Source organism: Echeneis naucrates, chromosome 19 (assembly GCF_900963305.1).
Source record: "Echeneis naucrates chromosome 19, fEcheNa1.1, whole genome shotgun sequence".
NCBI classification, from domain to species: domain Eukaryota; kingdom Metazoa; phylum Chordata; class Actinopteri; order Carangiformes; family Echeneidae; genus Echeneis; species Echeneis naucrates.
Window position 1 is genome coordinate 2292507 of NC_042529.1, and position 18444 is coordinate 2310950.

General features: G+C 42.2%; 2 protein-coding genes across 14 annotated transcripts; both read left to right on the top strand.

Annotated features, from left to right (window-relative positions):
- The first annotated feature begins 1211 nt into the window (after positions 1-1211).
- On the top strand, positions 1212-8967 carry LOC115060566 (ATP-dependent RNA helicase DHX8). 8 transcript variants are annotated; one of them, XM_029528533.1, is made up of 23 exons: positions 1212-1417; positions 1621-1706; positions 1798-1870; positions 2176-2274; positions 2440-2526; positions 2772-3105; positions 3378-3522; positions 3606-3812; positions 3923-4010; positions 4140-4237; positions 4352-4499; positions 5036-5217; positions 5521-5715; positions 5843-6028; positions 6114-6324; positions 6408-6589; positions 6831-6971; positions 7153-7308; positions 7492-7629; positions 7801-7929; positions 8172-8368; positions 8450-8629; positions 8748-8967. In XM_029528533.1, exons 1-23 carry the CDS (start codon positions 1309-1311, stop codon positions 8965-8967), a joined length of 3591 nt encoding a protein of 1196 aa, XP_029384393.1. In that variant the 5' UTR covers positions 1212-1308. The 8 variants fall into 8 exon arrangements, with proteins under 8 accessions (XP_029384393.1, XP_029384388.1, XP_029384391.1 ...); XM_029528528.1 differs by having other exon boundaries at positions 2176-2267; positions 2430-2536; positions 2725-3105; positions 4146-4237; XM_029528531.1 differs by having other exon boundaries at positions 1798-1864; positions 2176-2267; positions 2430-2536; positions 2737-3105.
- A 1104-nt stretch (positions 8968-10071) lies between these two features.
- LOC115060568 (ATP-dependent RNA helicase DHX8-like) lies at positions 10072-18056 on the top strand. 6 transcript variants are annotated; one of them, XM_029528537.1, is made up of 23 exons: positions 10072-10224; positions 10344-10429; positions 10910-10990; positions 11084-11152; positions 11294-11456; positions 11533-11830; positions 11910-12054; positions 12237-12428; positions 12533-12620; positions 12713-12810; positions 13434-13581; positions 14265-14446; positions 14562-14756; positions 14910-15095; positions 15183-15393; positions 15477-15658; positions 15836-15976; positions 16104-16259; positions 16368-16505; positions 16708-16836; positions 16955-17151; positions 17384-17563; positions 17837-18056. In XM_029528537.1, exons 1-23 carry the CDS (start codon positions 10122-10124, stop codon positions 18054-18056), a joined length of 3588 nt encoding a protein of 1195 aa, XP_029384397.1. In that variant the 5' UTR covers positions 10072-10121. The 6 variants fall into 6 exon arrangements, with proteins under 6 accessions (XP_029384397.1, XP_029384398.1, XP_029384396.1 ...); XM_029528538.1 differs by having other exon boundaries at positions 10910-10976; positions 11070-11161; positions 11294-11382; positions 11531-11830; XM_029528536.1 differs by having other exon boundaries at positions 10910-10976; positions 11070-11152.
- The last annotated feature ends 388 nt before the right edge of the window (positions 18057-18444 follow it).

The window sequence follows — 18444 nt, forward strand, 5'->3', positions numbered from 1 at the left end:
ATCATTGCTGTGTATGGTGACACACACTGTACTGAGCAAGATAAAAACATTGATAAAGTTGTCGCGGAAGCCTGAGGTAAGTGGTAAAGACTGTAGAAAGGGAGTCAATGCTGAAGCTCAGGAAGAGCCTTTAAATAGGTCTTGTTTTAGCTCTACACTCTGGTGGTAGGTCTGGTGGAGCTAACACATGGTGCTCTGATTTTGACAACTCCCTTGTCATGTCATTTTTAAAACCTTGAATAGGCATCACATCCATTTTTCTCCCTCTTGATCATGGAAACTGGATGCAGGGATCTGTGTTGGTGCCCAAGGGTCCATATTCTTACTGGCAATTTGTAAATTTCACCTCGGTCACATATGGAATGAACAAGATGCACTCTCCTGTTGAGAAATTCTTGGTTGCACTATGACAAATTATTCAGGAAGCCCTGCTAGTGCAGGCATAATGTAGGTCTTGCAATACATCCCGAGGGTCATAGCAAGAGCTGCACTATTGGCTTACAGAACATGAAACATAGAGCATTACATAATATATATTTATAGCCGCTTCACTAAACCTGCTAAAATGTGCATAAAACATTTACACATGTCACATAGAGTTTAAACCAAGGATCAAGATATAAAATATGAATTGCCACTGAAATTACATGTGTGTACCTATTTAAACCCTGACATCATACTCTTTTAGTTTTAAAATGAATCAACTGAGTAGTTTTTATGCTTCCAAGTTATGTCCCACACTAATGTAACTGGGGCAACGCTTAAATCAGATCACCTTGAAATTGATTTAAACTACAGCGTTTTGATTGTCCATAAGTTAAGAAATCGTTTTAACTAACAATCTTTACTGTACTGTACAGTAAATGATCCTTACCATTTCTGCAGCTTGGACTTCCAGGATGAAAAACTATTTCAGTTTTCATCCAAATCCCTTCACCCCCTAGTGTACATTAACAAGAGTAATTCTAATTTCAAATACGCTTTGCCTTAATGCCTTCATGTATTTCTAATGCACTAAACAAAGATTACATTTGATGGCTCACTTTCAAACCACGAAGCTTTTCACGGTCTTCCAACTCAACCCCCCAAAATATTTTTATTTCATTTCATTTCATGGGAAAAAATCAACTTCGTTTGTTTTGGAAAATTATTACCAGGAATTTCAGCGCCATCTGACGGCGCGTAGGGGCGGAAGTGGAAACCGGTTTTACGAGCTTCCGTTCACAGGCGGAAGCGGAAGTTGCCCACAGTCAAGATGGCCGCCGTCGTTTATCTCTGAACGTTGAACAAAAACAAGACGCGTGGAAAATGGCAGAAGGCGGAGTGGACGAGCTATCGCAGCTGGAGTATTTGTCTTTGGTGTCAAAGGTTTGCACTGAGCTCGACAACCATCTGGGAATCAGCGACAAAGATTTAGGTGAGCTTTCGGTGTTTGAGGGCTGCCGGCCTGAACTCATCTCGGCTAACTATCTGCTAGCTGCTGTTGATTTTAGCCTGCTAATATGGGACGTTTTTTCGTTAAAAATTTGTCTTTTTTTAAACCATCATGGTTGTAGTAACAATCTGATCACTGTTTTTTCATTCCAGCGTTGATTTGGTGTTTTTTTTTTCCCTTCACAGCTGAATTTGTCATCAACCTCGCCGAAAAACAACCGACTTTTGATGGATTCAAAAGTCTTTTGCTCCAAAATGGAGCCGAATTCACAGTAAGTTTGACGAGCAAAGCGCCACTAGCAGACACTGTGTTGGCCAGCTGAGCTGATTTCTAACCGATCACTTTGTTTTTGTGTGCTGCAGGACTCTCTCATCAGTAACTTGCTCAGGCTCATTCAAACAATGCGGCCACCATCTAAGGCATCTACTAGTGAAGGTAAGTTAATGCTGCTGCTGGGAATTGACAAGGATGTCTTTGCTAAACTTTCTCGTTTGGTGGTTGTTATTGTTAAAAGAGAGAGAGCTTAAAAACTAAATTAAACGTGAGACTGAGAGTTTTGGGACTGTTTGGATCTGAACTGAGAGATATTTCCCTTAAAGAAATTCAGCTTCTGTGTTGTCTCTGTCCGTCACATACAATTGCTACATAGGTACATAGGTCCTCTGTCTTTGTAATAATACAGTATGTCAATTTGCTTCCTCACCAAACCTCTAATTATTGGATGTCCATTGTATTTTCAGCCTCTGAGACTTTGGTCAAGCCGAAAACAGAAAAAGAAAAGTTGAAAGAGCTGTTTCCTGCTCTTTGTAGACCAAATGACCCAGCACCAAAGGTATGTGGTTAAAATATGCTCTGTGTGTGTTTATTAAACTTGAAATACCACCTTGACTTGCAATATTGAGCTTTTCCTATTAACATTTAAAGCAAACGTGTGGACTAGAGAATAATAAAAGCTGCTGTGTTGCAAATGTTTCTTTTTCACTTCCTTCCTCAGAGGTTACTAGATGATGATGATGTGAAAGTTGCAGCTGATGCCATAAAAGAGCTGGAGATGTTTTTGCCCAGTGTCAGTGGGACAGACTCCAAAAGCAGCAAGAGCAAGTAGGATGACTTAAGCCATGTCTGACATTTTATTTTTACATCTTGAAATAAAATGTCAAATATTAATAATGTATGCTTAGGAGACCCCAGAATCCAGCAAATGTGCTTTTTGTTATTAGATTTATGTGGATGTGACTGTTTTGCTGTATGTCAACTGAAACTTTAGTTGTTTATTTTTCATGTTGCAGGTCAGAGAAGAGCAGACGTCACAGCCGAAGTCGCAGCAGAAGCAGAGAACGGGACAGGCAGAGAGATAGAGACAGGGACAGAGATCGTGACAGAGACCGAGACAGGAAGAGAAGACATCGTTCTCGGTCACGTTCCAGATCAAGATCTCGCTCCAGAGACCGTGATCGTCACAGAGATCGTGGCAAGAGAAGAGACAAATCTTCCCGTTGGACTGACCGTTCCCCTAGCCCAAGAAAAGACCAGGAGAGAGATTCTGACCGTTGGAAGGACAAACACGTGGACCGCCCTCCACCAGAGGAGCCTTCTGTTGGAGACATCTATAACGGCAAAGTCACCAGCATCATGCAGTTTGGATGCTTTGTTCAGCTGGAGGGTTTAAGGTCAGTGTGAAGTGACCAAACAGCTTTTTACATAACTTTAACCAGTTTAACACTGGAGTCACTAGTTTCTAATGAATCTAATTAAGTTTTTTTTTTTTGACACACTTATTGCAGCCCTTTTGTTTCAATGCAGTGGTTGAGGTCTGTGCTTAGGTGTGTGTGACTGCATGTGCATGCATGGAGCTAAAGTTCTTTTCCCTCCCTTGTCATTAAAGAGGAGCTGCATTATTCAGGCAGTAGCAGTGAATTAAACTGTTGTTCTCTTCATTTAGAAAACGATGGGAGGGTTTGGTCCATATCTCAGAGCTGCGTAGAGAAGGCCGCGTGGCCAATGTGGCTGATGTCGTCAGCAAAGGCCAAAGAGTCAAAGTCAAGGTGCTGTCGTTCACTGGCTCCAAAACCAGCCTCAGTATGAAGGTAAGATGAGATTCATCCAAAGACTATAATTCTTCTGCTGTGAAAAAGTCAGATTGCAAAATTTTCCTTCCTTTCTTTACCAGGATGTGGACCAGGAGACAGGAGAAGACCTGAACCCCAACAGGAGAAGAAACGTCGGCCCAGACGGAGGGGAAGAGATCTCCATGAGGAATCCCGACCGGCCAAGTAACCTGAACCTTGGTCACGCCCCTGAGCTGGAGCAGGACGACACCCTGGAGCGCAAGAGGCTCACAAAAATCTCTGACCCAGAGAAGTGGGAGATCAAACAGGTGGGCTTACACCTTTTTGAGCTGCAAAAGGAATACCATTCATCTTTTTTTTTTTTTTATTATTATTATATTTTATTAAATGTATAAATATTCTGATTGTCTGCTCACAGATGATTGCTGCTAATGTTCTGTCCAAAGAAGAGTTCCCTGATTTTGATGATGAGACAGGAATTCTTCCTAAAGTTGATGATGAAGAGGGTAAGATGTTGTATTCTCCTGCAGCACAACCACTTTAGTAACAGAATACATGTTTCTTAAATAGAAAATAGAACACACTTTTCTTATCTACATTTTTATGTTCTGAATATTATGATTTATTCTATTCAGATGAAGACTTGGAAATTGAGCTGGTAGAGGAGGAACCTCCGTTCCTTAGGGGACACACCAAACAAAGCATGGACATGAGTCCTGTCAAGATTGTCAAGGTACATGATAATTTGGGGGCTATTTAAAAAAAAAAAAAAATTTTTTTCTTTTCAGCTGGCTCGAATGTATTTCTTGGCTGTTAAAATACACACTCTTTCCTCTACTGTCCACAGAATCCAGATGGCTCTTTGTCCCAGGCAGCCATGATGCAGAGCGCTCTGGCTAAGGAGAGACGAGAGCTGAAGCAGGCTGCACGTGAGGCAGAGATGGACTCTATCCCAATGGGGCTGAATAAACACTGGGTGGACCCGCTGCCAGACGGTAAGAAATCCATTAGTTGTGCATATTAAGTCATGTCTAAGTCACCGATGTTGACGCTGAAGTATGATTAATCAAATCAGTTTATCGCCCTAAAGCATCTGCTTGCTTGGAAGGAGTGTATTTTTTTTTTATCTTATCTCAGCCTCCAGAGTTTATTTAATATATGTGGAGTTTTATCTTACCTTTTGGCACTCAAACTCCAGATATCAGAATTGATTTCGAAATGCAGTCTTCATGTAGACTCGCCTTATATAAAAACCACAGCCAAATCTGGCAGTCAGGAATGAAATATCCCCCATGATAGGATACAGTACCTCCTTAAACTTAGTGGAGATGTTATCTGGTTTCCTGCAGCCCTCAATCTGGCAGCATGGAGTAGTTTTGTGACGGTTCAGTGGGTTGTTTTTCCCTTTATGGCCCCACGTTATCTAACCTTTTCCACAATGCAAATACATAGCAGAGATATTTTAGGTGACATATTAGAATAAACAGTTTTCTCTTAATTATTAAACTCTCTGCAACTCCCTCTTTTCCAGCTGATGGTAGACAGATTGCAGCCAATATGAGAGGCATTGGAATGATGCCCAATGACATCCCAGAGTGGAAGAAACATGCCTTTGGGGGCAACAAGGCTTCTTATGGAAAGAAGACCCAGCTCTCCATCCTGGAGCAGAGGGAGAGCCTACCCATTTATAAACTGAAGGAGCAACTCATTCAGGTTCAACACAACTTAAAAAGAGATTTGTTTGGATGCTTCATGTGGGAGTTAATAAGTGGTTTGGATTGGGCTCTACTGAAAATGTAATTATGCTTTAACAAACAGATGTTGATGCTTAAATACCTTCCCTCAAATACCGATTTGAGAACCGTTGAATGAAAACATCCATCAGATGTAAATGACCAGATTTCAGTCTTAATCCTTATTTTTATAAAATATATTTTTTCTGGTGTTGTTTAAGTGTGATATAATACGGCCTCCAGAGCGATGTGACTAAATGGTCCTCTTGTTAACCTGCCACAGGCTGTTCATGACAACCAGATCTTGATTGTGATTGGAGAGACGGGGTCCGGTAAGACCACACAGATCACTCAGTACCTGGCAGAAGCAGGTTACACAACCCGGGGGAAGATTGGTTGTACGCAGCCCCGTCGTGTGGCTGCCATGTCAGTGGCCAAGAGAGTCTCTGAAGAGTATGGGTGTTGTCTTGGACAAGAGGTGAGACACCCCTGATATCCTTTATTGGTGATTTTGATTCATAACAACATTGACGTCTCTAGACACCTCAGGAACCTGTACAAAAATGTCTGTATGTCTGTATTTGATATCTTGGTTGTTGTTCCAGGTGGGTTACACTATCCGTTTTGAGGACTGCACGAGCCCTGAGACGGTAATCAAATACATGACAGACGGTATGTTGCTGAGGGAGTGTCTGATTGACTCCGAATTGGGCCAGTACGCCATCATCATGTTGGACGAAGCTCACGAGAGGACAATCCACACTGATGTTCTCTTTGGTCTGCTCAAGAAGGTGAGCCAAAGGAGCGTTGCCCTCATTCATGTTCTGTCACTGTGGAGATTTTAAAGAGGTGCTGAGTGCTGTTTTTGTTTTTCAGACAGTGCAGAAACGCACTGACATGAAGCTGATTGTAACGTCAGCTACACTGGACGCTGTCAAGTTCTCCCAGTATTTCTATGAAGCGCCCATCTTCACCATTCCAGGCAGAACGTATCCAGTAGAGGTTCTTTACACCAAAGAGCCTGAGACGGACTACCTGGATGCCAGTCTCATCACTGTCATGCAGATCCATCTGACTGAACCTCCAGGTATGATTTAAAAAATGTTGAAAACGCAGTCCTTGTACCATCAGGCATAATTTAAGACATAACTTTCCTCTGTCTGTATCCAGGTGACATCCTGGTCTTCCTGACTGGACAGGAAGAGATCGACACGGCCTGTGAGATCCTGTATGAGCGGATGAAGTCACTGGGGCCCGATGTTCCTGAGCTCATTATTCTGCCGGTTTATTCTGCTCTGCCCAGTGAGATGCAGACCAGGATCTTTGATCCTGCACCTCCAGGCAGCAGAAAGGTGCCACCATTTTGCAACAATCTTTTAAACATATCAGTGACTTTATATACATTTTTTAATTTTGCATTTCAAAAAACTTTCTTACAAATGACTTTGAAATTTTGAAAACTTCTATGAGAGAAAATGCGGTCTGAGTTTAATGGGAAGTTGTGTTGGCATAAAATATGTACCTTTATGGTTATTTTTTTGACTTTTGGATCACATTGGGGATGACCTTCATTTTCTTCTTTATTTTCCATAGGTGGTCATTGCCACTAACATCGCTGAGACGTCTCTGACAATCGATGGAATTTACTATGTAGTGGACCCAGGATTTGTCAAGCAAAAAGTCTACAACTCTAAGACTGGCATTGACCAGCTCGTGGTGACTCCAATCTCACAGGTACACTGTCTCCGAGATGTAGATGACATTTAAAACCAAACCGTTGTTTTCTTCTGAACCACTAAAATAAAAGAATCTGCACTTATATTGGTCGGAAACATTGAAACTAATTAAACATCTTATTATTATTTAGATTATTTTAAAAGGTCTGATCGAATTTGTCTCCTCTTTCCAATATTAGGCTCAAGCCAAGCAAAGGGCAGGCCGAGCCGGCAGAACAGGCCCGGGGAAGTGTTACAGGCTCTACACTGAGAGAGCCTACAGAGATGAGATGTTGACCACCAATGTGCCTGAGATCCAGAGAACTAACTTGGCCAGCACTGTGCTGTCTCTTAAGGTAAAGAGTCACTTTTTCAACATTTTAACATTAAAGCTGGTGCTGCTGACTTTATTTGGTCTTGATGAGTAATTTCTTCATCAATGGGAATCCACATGTATACTTATATTTATGTTAATGTTGTTTGATTCAACCCATTAACTTGATACATTGGTGTCTCTTCCTGTTTGTTTCATCCACCAGGCTATGGGCATCAACGACCTCCTGTCCTTTGACTTCATGGACGCCCCTCCCATGGAGACTCTGATCACAGCCATGGAGCAGCTCTACACTCTGGGAGCTCTGGATGATGAGGGCTTACTCACAAGACTGGGAAGAAGGGTGAGGAATGATTTTCCTTTGTGCTCTCACTTAGGAGCAAATTCAAAATCTATCAGATCATATTAGTGTAATTTATTATCATGAATCTGAGAGGGCCATTATGTGGTTGTTTTCTCACATTATTCCAGATATATTAATTTCCCTTTTTCTGTGTGTGAATCTGTCCTCTAGATGGCGGAGTTCCCTCTGGAGCCCATGTTGTGTAAAATGTTAATCATGTCCGTCCATCTGGGCTGCAGCGAAGAGATGCTCACCATTGTGTCAATGCTGTCTGTGCAAAATGTCTTCTACAGGCCAAAGGTTTGCTCAACACAAAACTACTTTGAAAACAGATCAGAACTGTGTCTCCATGAATCATCCTAAAGTTAGAAATTTTACACATTGGCAGACACGGAGAAAACTGAGCACTACTAACAAGTTTAACAGTCTTTTGCAGACAATTTATTCAGCGATAGTTTGTCTCAATGGAATCAGCTTATACGTCACTTTTATTCTTTAAACCTTTCACTCATTCTTTCTGGTCTTTTTTTTTCCCCCAACAGGACAAACAGGCCTTGGCTGACCAGAAGAAGGCAAAGTTCCACCAACCTGAGGGGGACCACCTGACATTGCTGGCTGTGTACAACTCCTGGAAGAACAACAAGTTCTCCAACCCCTGGTGTTATGAGAACTTCATCCAAGCCCGCTCCCTGCGCAGAGCCCAGGACATCCGTAAACAGATGCTGGGTATTATGGACAGGTATGGTGGCGTTGTGATGGCGAGAGAATCTTACATTTTATTGAAACCACGTTGATTCTCACGAACGTGTTCTCTCTTCAGACACAAACTAGATGTGGTATCTTGTGGAAAAGCCACAGTTCGGGTTCAGAAAGCCATCTGCAGTGGTTTCTTCAGAAATGCAGCCAAAAAGGATCCCCAGGAGGGCTACAGAACCCTGATAGACCAGCAAGTCGTTTACATTCACCCATCCAGTGCTCTGTTCAACCGCCAGCCAGAGTGGTACGTCAGCACCTCAGTTCAAACTCTCATCAGTCTGAACGTCAGAAAAAATTTTATTTTAAGCAATTTGGAGTTAAAACCTTTTTTTTTTTTTAACTCCTGGCATTAATCTCCACAGGGTTGTGTACCATGAGTTGGTGCTAACTACCAAGGAATACATGCGAGAGGTCACCACCATTGACCCCCGCTGGCTGGTGGAGTTTTCTCCAGCCTTTTTCAAAGTGTCAGACCCCACACGTCTCAGCAAGCAGAAGAAACAGCAACGCCTCGAGCCTCTTTACAACCGTTACGAGGAGCCCAACGCTTGGAGGATCTCCCGCGCCTTCAGGCGACGTTAATGCATTTGACCTTACAAATGCTGCAGACAGATGCATTGTTCTCTTCCAGCACTGGACATGTGATCATCAGGTCCCGGTGACTGAAGTTGGTGCCGTCACAAACTGCACTCACTCCTCTTTAAATGTGTACTCATTTTCCCCCAACAGTTCTGTAATTAAGCTGTCTGCCTGGGCTTGGGTGGGAATTTTAGTTTTGGTATGTTAGAAAACACCCAAAAATTAACTTTTTATAGCTCTAAAAGAGGGAAAAGAAAGCTGAGGAGATTCTGAAAAACCATGGACTATTTATTTTGGCACTGTACATTCTGATAGCACATTATGCAGAAATCACAAAAGGACCTTTGCTTTGCCAGTCAGCACTCTGCGGGAGGATGGAATGTTTGTTTCATAATTTTTGTACTATAACTGAAGACAACTTTCACTCACTTGTATGTGTATCCAAGATTGTTCTTTATAATACATACCAGTGAAACTGCATATATGTCCTCAATAAATACTGTGTTTTTATTGGAGTCTGTGATTTTGGTTGTAAATCTTTAAAGAGGTGGTAAAAAAAGATAACTAAGAAATTCCGAAATCAGCATGTTTAAATCTGGAAGGCCGTTGCAGGCCACATCAGTCAAAAATTGAAGCATTTTTGCTTTTGCTTTTATTCATACTTCACATAAAAACTTTACTTGCTCTGGTTAAATTAAATATCCACTTACAACAGTGAAATTCCTGGCTCAGTTAAATAAAAATCCCAAACTGTGACTTAATCTCACTTGAACTGAACCACCATTCAAATCAAATCTAGCCACTGTATTAGAAACTTCAACCAAGTAAGCATTTAGACATGTTTAATAAAAATGCCTTTGGATAAAATTCATGGAGTTAAGCTTTACATCAAATCAACTGATAACTGCAGCCTCTTATAGTGAGTAGGATAACGATATAAAGAGGCTTAATAATAAAAAACACTTCAGTCAAATTTAAATCTCTAAATAGTATTTTTTTTTTTTATCAAACATCATCCATGCTGTCATCTGCCGGATGTCGCTGGAGGGCAGCAGCACTCTTTCATGTCGCGGGAACTGCAAACTAAAGGAAGCGAAGAAGAAGAAACTTCCGGTTCTCCAAAAACAAACGAGATTCTCTTAAAAAATGACAAAAACATGTCTGCTGTAGACGAAATAAAACGTCTTGAATATTTATCTCTAGTGTCAAAGGTGTGCACGGAGCTGGAGAACCATCTGGGGATAAGCGAGAAAGATTTAGGTAAAGATTTTTCTCACAGTCTGTTAGCTTCGGTTGCTATTTCTCTGCTCGAAGCAGCTGAGAGTGTTCAGAAATAAAAACTAGCATGTGTAGTTTCAACGCCTGTTTGTGCTTTGCAGCTGAATTTGTCATCGACCTCGCCGAAAAACACCCAATATTTGAAGAATTTAAAGCTGTTCTGACACAAAATGGAGCCGATTTCACAGTTAAGTGTCACATTACAGTTACACAGTGACAAGACAAAACTAAATCAAATCAATGAAAAAGGTGGAAATGTAAAAATGAAATGAACAATAGACAGTGGGGAAAAAAACTATAATAATGATAATATATAAAATACATCATGCAATAATAGAAAGTACAGAGAGAGACAGAGGACAGCATCATCACTCATAGGTCATACCAAGCCAAGCTCAAATACAGGGAAATTAGTCAACCTGGTGTGCTGGAAGACTTTCCATATATTTTAAATATGTTTGCCATATTTCTCGTTTTTCCACCCTGTTAATCATTTTATCTCGGGGCACACAGCTACTGATTTCACAGAGCCACATTTTCATTGGGAGGGGCCATCTGGTTTCCACTTTATCACAATACATTTCTTAGCAAGTGTCACATTTCTCATGTTTGTTGCTAAATGTGTATTTTTGTTGTTGTGACTAAAGCTGCCTTTATTTTATTTCAGGATACCCTTATTGGTAATTTACTCAGACTTATTCAGACAATGCGGCCCTCAGCATCTACAAGTAAAGGTACTACTTCTGTTGTGTGTGTTTCGTGTTGATTTCTACCTCATTTTTTGATTGTTATATAAATTTATGTTCTCCTCTGTGGTTCAATGTCAGAAGTTCAGCCAGAGGTCAAGTCAAAGCCTGAGAAGGACAAGCTGAAAGAGAGATACCCAGCTCTGTGTAAACCAGATGATCCTGTGTGGATGGTAAAATGAAATTATTCTCTCATTCTCATTTAACATTTGGATCAGTAATTATATGTTGATACATTTCTGGGGGAACCGTATATATATAATGTATCTGTATGGCTTTTGTCTCTAATTTTATTTTTCTTCCAGATTCCAGACAAAGACGATGAGCAGGTCGCAGCAGCAGCCATGAGGGAGCTGGAGATGCTTATGCCCAATGTTTGTGGCTCGGATAACAGGTCATTTAAAGGGGGGTTCATTCAAATTGGGGAAAAAAGTGTCTCCCACTGTCAAAGGAAAATACTTGTACACAGTTTTTTATATTTTATATTCTATATTATATTCTATCCGGAGTAAAAACTGGACTCTTCTCTCATGTGTTCTCAGAGGTCGAGATGCCGACAGAGAGGGCGGCCGTAAGCGAAGTCGGTCTCGCTCCAGATCAAGAGAACGCAATGGAGAAACGAACCACAAGCGCAGAAGGAAACGACCGTCTCGCTGGAGTGACCGCCCACCGAGCCCGGGCAGAGGCAATGACGAGAACAGTGGCAACAAGGAGGAGGTCCGCTCACGTGATAGGCCTGTGGATCGGCCCCCGCCAGAAGAGCCTGCTGTGGGAGACATCTACAGTGGAAAAATCAGCAGCATTATGCAGTTTGGTTGTTTTGTGCAGCTTGAGGGCCTCAGGTTCGTAACTTGGGCAAGTAGATAGATGTCTTGGATGTTTGCCTCCTGATCCAAACCTGCACCGTGTAACTGTCTGCAGAAAACGCTGGGAAGGTCTGGTGCACATCTCAGAGTTGCGCAAAGAAGGACGAATCGCAAATGTGGCTGATGTGGTTTCTAAAGGCCAGAAGGTGAAGGTCAAAGTGCTCTCATTCACTGGAACCAAAGCCAGCCTTAGCATGAAGGTGAGACAATGTCATAATTTATGGTTTAACTTTGTACAGTAGTTCTGGTCAGGGAAGTCTGTCAGTATGTTTTGTCCATTATGAAGAATTTTTTAGACAACGATAGAATGAAATTTACATGTAACAAATGAAGGCATAGATTTGCAAAAACAAACCCGATACGTTGTGGTTAATGTGGTCAGGACGTAGACCAGGAGACAGGGGAGGACCTGAACCCCAACCGAAGAAGAAACCTTGGTTTTGGAGCTGCAGATGAAATCATGAGAAACCCCGACCACCCCGCTGAAGTCAACATCCTGGAAATGGACGAAAACCCAACAGAGTACAAAAGGCTCACAAAGATAACTGACCTAGAAAAGTGGGAAGTCAAACAGGTAGTCATGAATCACATTCACAACATTTTGTTAATTGTGATAGCTGCATTGTTTTTGTTTGTTTTTTATTCATTTGGTATCTGTCGCAATGTTCCCCTATTCAGATGATTGCAGCAAACGTTCTTCCAAAAGAAGAGTTTCCAGAGTTTGATGAGGAAACTGGAATCCTTCCTAAAATAGATGATGATGAAGGTTAAAAATATTTCAACTTTATTTCTTTGAACTTTTTTTGCACACCTGAAAGCTGCGTGTGAAACAACCATTCACAAACATTCCCTCCACAGATGAAGACATAGAGATTGATCTCGTTGAAGATGAACCACCATTCTTGAGGGGACAGACCAAATGGACCATGAACTTGAGCCCAGTCAAAATAGTGAAGGTATGGATCATGTCCAGGTATGAAGGCAGCTGTGGTTAGATCTCTGCAGATCTTTGGACCATTTCTTTGCCATGAAACTTGTTTTAACTCCTTTAAATCAGGTTCAGGGGAAGCTTTGTTGTTATTATCAGATTATCAGTTGTGCTAACCTGCCCAAAAATGAACAACAAAGCACATGTTTTGAGTTTTTGCATTAAGCTCTGCCTAACAGCAGACATTGACATAAACTTTAAACTCCAAATAATAAATAACCACCGGTGCTGTAAAATCTTCAGTTGTGCAGCACAAATTAAAGCCAGTCAGACTCCCACCCTCTCAGAATAACCCATAGCACTAACCCCTGCGACTTCTTTATTTGTATAAAATGTGAAATGGAACATAATAAAAAAAACAAAAAACAAACATAGCTCCAAAACTCATCACCACCTATCTGCTGGCAGCTGTTATTCTTGGTTTGCCTGTAACTGAAGGTGGCCTTGTTGCAGGCGTTTAGCATCAGCGACCCTCTGCGCTCCTTTGTTGAGTAGACTGGATACCTGGCTGTGCATTGATGTCTGTAGCTTTGCTCTGTCAACACTGATGCAGATGTTCCCTGCAACAATCGCTCTCATTTTGTCCGTTAGAATCCGGACGGTTCCCTCTCCCAGGCAGCCATGATGCAGAGCGCACTGGCCAAGGAGAGGAGGGAGCTGAAGCAGGCGGCTCGTGCAGCAGAGATGGACTGCATCCCCACTGGTCTCCACAAGAACTGGATAGACCCAATGCCTGATTGTAAGTGTAACCTACCCACAAAAATCTAGTTCAAATAACTTTACTGTCATTTTTCTCATACCGGGTTAAAAACAAAGCAGGGAGGTGTTTCTGAAATCAGTGATACATGCATACATATTTCCTCTTACTAGAATAAGAAAGTTTCACTCCTCTGAATGTCTAAAAACCAACAGTTTTAATGAGCCAGCAAGTACTTTATAAATGAGGCTTTAGATTTAAAAATGTGCAACCCTGACAGTGCCAACCTTCAAGCAGATTCAGAAACTCATTACAGTAAAAAAAAAAAAAAAAAAAGTAATGTTATGTCAGCAATTTTAAAATTTGGAAAATGGAATTCATCTGTCCTGCACCAGGCCTCTTTAAACTGTTAAAATCTAACCATGTCATGGCTGCAGATGATTATCTCACAGCCCTGTTAGTTTATTCTTGTGTACACACACACGCGCTGCACAGCACAATGAACTGCGTATCTGTCTGCCGTTGCCTGAGGGGATATCAGAAGCTTTACAAGTTCCATACCACTCACTACCGCTGACTCATAGTTAAATGCAAAAAAAATCTAGTTGGGAAGTTCATTATCATTACAGATGATCTTAATTTAACAAAATGGCAGATTGTGGGAGGTTGGAGTAGGGCCTGCCGGAACTTCACATCTCATGACTCGCTGTTTCTCTCCTTTTAAGATGAAGGAAGACAGATTGCTGCCAACATGAGAGGTATCGGTGCATTGCCTATTGATCTTCCAGAGTGGAAAAGATACGCCTTAGGAGGGAACCAGGTCTCTTATGGCAAGAAGACAGAACTCTCCATCCTGCAGCAAAGAGAGAGCTTGCCTATTTTCAAGCTTAAAGAACAGCTTGTTCAGGTATGAGAGCTGATGAGATAAGATTTAATGTACAACTTTATTTAAGGGGGAAATGAGAAAGAAGGAACGCGACGCTGAACCTACGTTATCCATAATTCATTCTCTCTCTGGGCAGGCTGTCCATGACAATCAGATCTTGATTGTAGTTGGAGAAACCGGGTCAGGGAAGACCACACAGATCACCCAGTACCTGGCAGAGGCAGGCTACACCTCCCGGGGAAAGATTGGCTGCACACAGCCCCGTCGTGTAGCCGCCATGTCAGTGGCCAAGAGAGTCTCTGAAGAGTACGGATGCCGGCTAGGCCAAGAGGTGAGCGATCTTGGTAAAAAGCATTTCCCATCCATGGCGTTCACCCATTTCCAACTAGCTGGAGTTTCTTCATGATGTTGGTCACCTTCCTTCTTATGTATAAATATATATATATATATTTATTTATTTTTATTTTTTTCACCATGATCGTAGGTGGGTTACACAATTCGTTTTGAGGACTGCACCAGTACGGAGACAGTAATCAAATACATGACACATGGCATGCTGCAGAGGGAGTGCCTGTTGGATTCAGACATGAGCCAGTATTCCCTCATTATGCTGGACGAGGCCCACGAGAGAACAATCCACACCGACGTCTTATTCGGCCTGCTCAAGAAGGTATTTCACACACAACAATCGGCAGATGTCCTAGTTCCGCACTAACAAAGCCTTTTCACATACAATAAATTCCTCCGTCTTCTCCAGACAATACAGAAGCGCAAAGACATGAAGCTGATCGTGTCGTCTGCCACACTGGACGCTGTCAAGTTCTCCCAGTATTTCTTTGAAGCTCCCATCTTCACCATCCCAGGAAGGACCTTCCCGGTGGAGGTTCTTTACACCAAAGAGCCTGAGACGGACTACCTGGATGCCAGTCTCATCACTGTCATGCAGATCCATCTGACTGAACCTCCAGGTATGACTTAAAAAATGTTGAAAACGCAGTCCTTGTACCGTCAGGCATAATTTAAGACATAACTTTCCTCTGTCTGTATCCAGGTGACATCCTGGTCTTCCTGACTGGACAGGAAGAGATCGACACGGCCTGTGAGATCCTGTATGAGCGGATGAAGTCACTGGGGCCCGATGTTCCTGAGCTCATTATTCTGCCGGTTTATTCTGCTCTGCCCAGTGAGATGCAGACCAGGATCTTTGATCCTGCACCTCCAGGCAGCAGAAAGGTAATGCTCAAGATAAAACTAAGACTGCTTTTTGCTCAAGTTCTAAAATTAGAATCATTTGCTGAGTATAGTAGAAGTGACACATGATTACATGATCCCTCTTAGAACTCAAGTATGGTCACTTTAGGATGATTTTTTCTGTCTGGATTTCTTTCTTTTTTTTTTCCCCACAACCAGGTTATCATCGCCACAAACATCGCAGAGACGTCTCTCACTATTGATGGAATCTACTATGTGGTGGATCCTGGTTTTGTGAAGCAGATCGTTTATAACTCCAAGACCGGCATTGACCAGCTTGTGGTGACTCCCATATCACAGGTCATTCATTTTAAGACAAGCTCAGTTATTTTTTACTCAAAATAATAGACTGAAAAAGCGTCACTGGTGATAAAGGGACATCTTTTTCCTCAGCAGATCTTTAAACACTCCCCCGTTTGGTTTTTAGGCCCAGGCCAAGCAGAGGTCAGGCCGAGCCGGCAGAACAGGCCCGGGGAAGTGTTACAGGCTCTACACTGAGAGAGCCTACAGAGATGAGATGTTGACCACCAATGTGCCTGAGATCCAGAGAACTAACTTGGCCAGCACTGTGCTGTCTCTTAAAGTAATGTAGCGTTTGATAACATTTTATTAGTTTCCAGGCTCTTATGGAGTTGGCTGCTCTGTAAGGCATTCAAATCAAATTTGTCCGCTCCTCTGCCCACCTCCCCAGGCTATGGGCATCAATGACCTCCTGTCCTTTGACTTCATGGACGCCCCTCCCATGGAGACTCTGATCACAGCCATGGAGCAGCTCTACACTCTGGGAGCTCTGGATGATGAGGGCTTACTCACCCGACTGGGAAGAAGGGCGAGTAGAATAGAAAGGATTCATCCATGACATTAGAATGTACTGGCTCAACATAAAGCTTGAATGATGCAGAGAAAATATTTGTCCCTTTGTACTTATTGATGTCTTGAAGAGGCTTACCTTTTTGCAGACTGGTCCCTCTTAACAAACCTGTGTTTCCGTACCTTTAAATTGTGTATTCACGGCCGTCTCTTCACTTCAGATGGCAGAGTTCCCTTTGGAGCCGATGTTGTGTAAGATGTTGATAATGTCCGTTCATCTGGGCTGCAGTGAGGAGATGCTCACCATCGTCTCCATGCTGTCTGTTCAGAACATCTTTTATAGACCAAAGGTATGACACATCTTCAGACCATACACATGCAAGTACTTCATTTGTGACAAAAAAAAAATTGCTGAAAACTTTTCCTCAAGGCAATGACATAAACAGAATTCAATCCTTCCCTTTGCAGGACAAACAGGCCCAGGCTGACCAGAGGAAGACAAAGTTTTTCCAGCCTGAAGGAGACCACCTTACACTGCTGGCAGTCTACAACTCCTGGAAGAACAACAAGTTCTCCAACCCCTGGTGTTTTGAGAACTTCATTCAGGCCCGCTCCTTAAAAAGAGCTCAGGATATCCGCAAACAGATGCTCAGTATCATGGACAGGTAGTCCGCACATGACACTTAACTGTGCTTTCACCATTAGTCTGGTTTCCATCCAGAAACCATTCCATGTATTTGTTCTATTTTCAAATGGTGGTAAAAATTAAAACAAACCACGTTCCCTTTATTTAGCTTTTATGGTGATCACTCACACTTAATTTAACTGCAATCAAACATGATCTGTTGCACAATGCCTCATGAAAACAAATATTAAGTGTGACTGAATATTTCGTAGGCACAAGCTGGACGTGGTGTCTTGTGGAAAAAGCACAGTGCGGGTCCAGAAAGCTATTTGCAGCGGATTCTTCAGGAACGCAGCCAGGAAGCATCCTCAGGACGGGTACCGTACCCTGATTGACCAGCAGGTGGTGTACCTCCACCCCTCCAGCACCCTGTTCAACAGACAACCAGAGTGGTGAGTCCTACAACACACTTCTGAGGAATAGTGTCGTCTTTGGCAAGATTTTCATCCACTTCCCCAGAACATGTGTTGATCCACTTGAATGGATATTTTTTCAGAGTAATTATTCTTTTCTTTATTGATCAATTTTATATACTGATTTTCTTAATCAATGGCTAAATGGCTGTAATTTTAGCATGAACACTCATTGATATTAATAGTTTAATAGATTATTCAACTAATTGTCTCAGCTCATTAACTGTCCTTGTGTCGTTATTCTTTCTTCAGGCTCGTCTACCACGAGTTGGTGTTGACCACCAAAGAGTACATGCGGGAGGTGACCACCATCGACCCTCGCTGGCTGGTAGAGTTCGCCCCGGCATTCTTCAAAGTTGGCGACCCCACACGCCTCAGCAAGCAGAAGAGGATGCAGAAACTGGAACCTCTCTACAGCCGCTACGAGGAGCCCAACGCGTGGAGGATCTCCCGTGCCTTCAGGCGACGCTGAGGACACATCAGGCTTTTGATCAGGTGGACAAATTACGTAGAGCAAATGGCGCCAGATAATGGCTGGAACCGACACTTTGGTTTCATTTAGTTTTTTCTGTTACAAAAGTGATTTAAGTTATAATTTACAGTCCAGCTGGTAAATATTCCTTACACTGTATTTTCCATGAAAATAGTTAATATATTAATGGCTTCTAATTTTCTAATTTGCCATCATTAACGTTGGCTCAGTCATTGCAGACAAACACTGGATGCACTTTTATCTGCAGCTATTCTTTAAGTGTTCATATTGTTCAGTGGACGTTCAGGTTGTTAAGGCCAGATTTTGTGTTGCGTGAATCCTAATTTTAACCAAAAAAAAAAAAAAAAAACGTAATCCGTCTCGCTGA

Coding starts and splice junctions, on each gene's coding strand:
- LOC115060566 (XM_029528528.1), top strand. CDS start 1,309: ATGGCAGAAGGCGGAGTGGACGAGCTATCGCAGCTGGAGTATTTGTCT. Junction 2,537..2,724: donor TCCAAAAGCAGCAAGAGCAA/GTAGGATGACTT, acceptor TTCATGTTGCAG/GTCAGAGAAGAGCAGACGTC. Junction 8,369..8,449: donor ATGCTGGGTATTATGGACAG/GTATGGTGGCGT, acceptor TTCTCTCTTCAG/ACACAAACTAGATGTGGTAT.
- LOC115060568 (XM_029528535.1), top strand. CDS start 10,122: ATGTCTGCTGTAGACGAAATAAAACGTCTTGAATATTTATCTCTAGTG. Junction 12,055..12,236: donor AAGCCAGCCTTAGCATGAAG/GTGAGACAATGT, acceptor TAATGTGGTCAG/GACGTAGACCAGGAGACAGG. Junction 14,447..14,561: donor TTAAAGAACAGCTTGTTCAG/GTATGAGAGCTG, acceptor CTCTCTGGGCAG/GCTGTCCATGACAATCAGAT.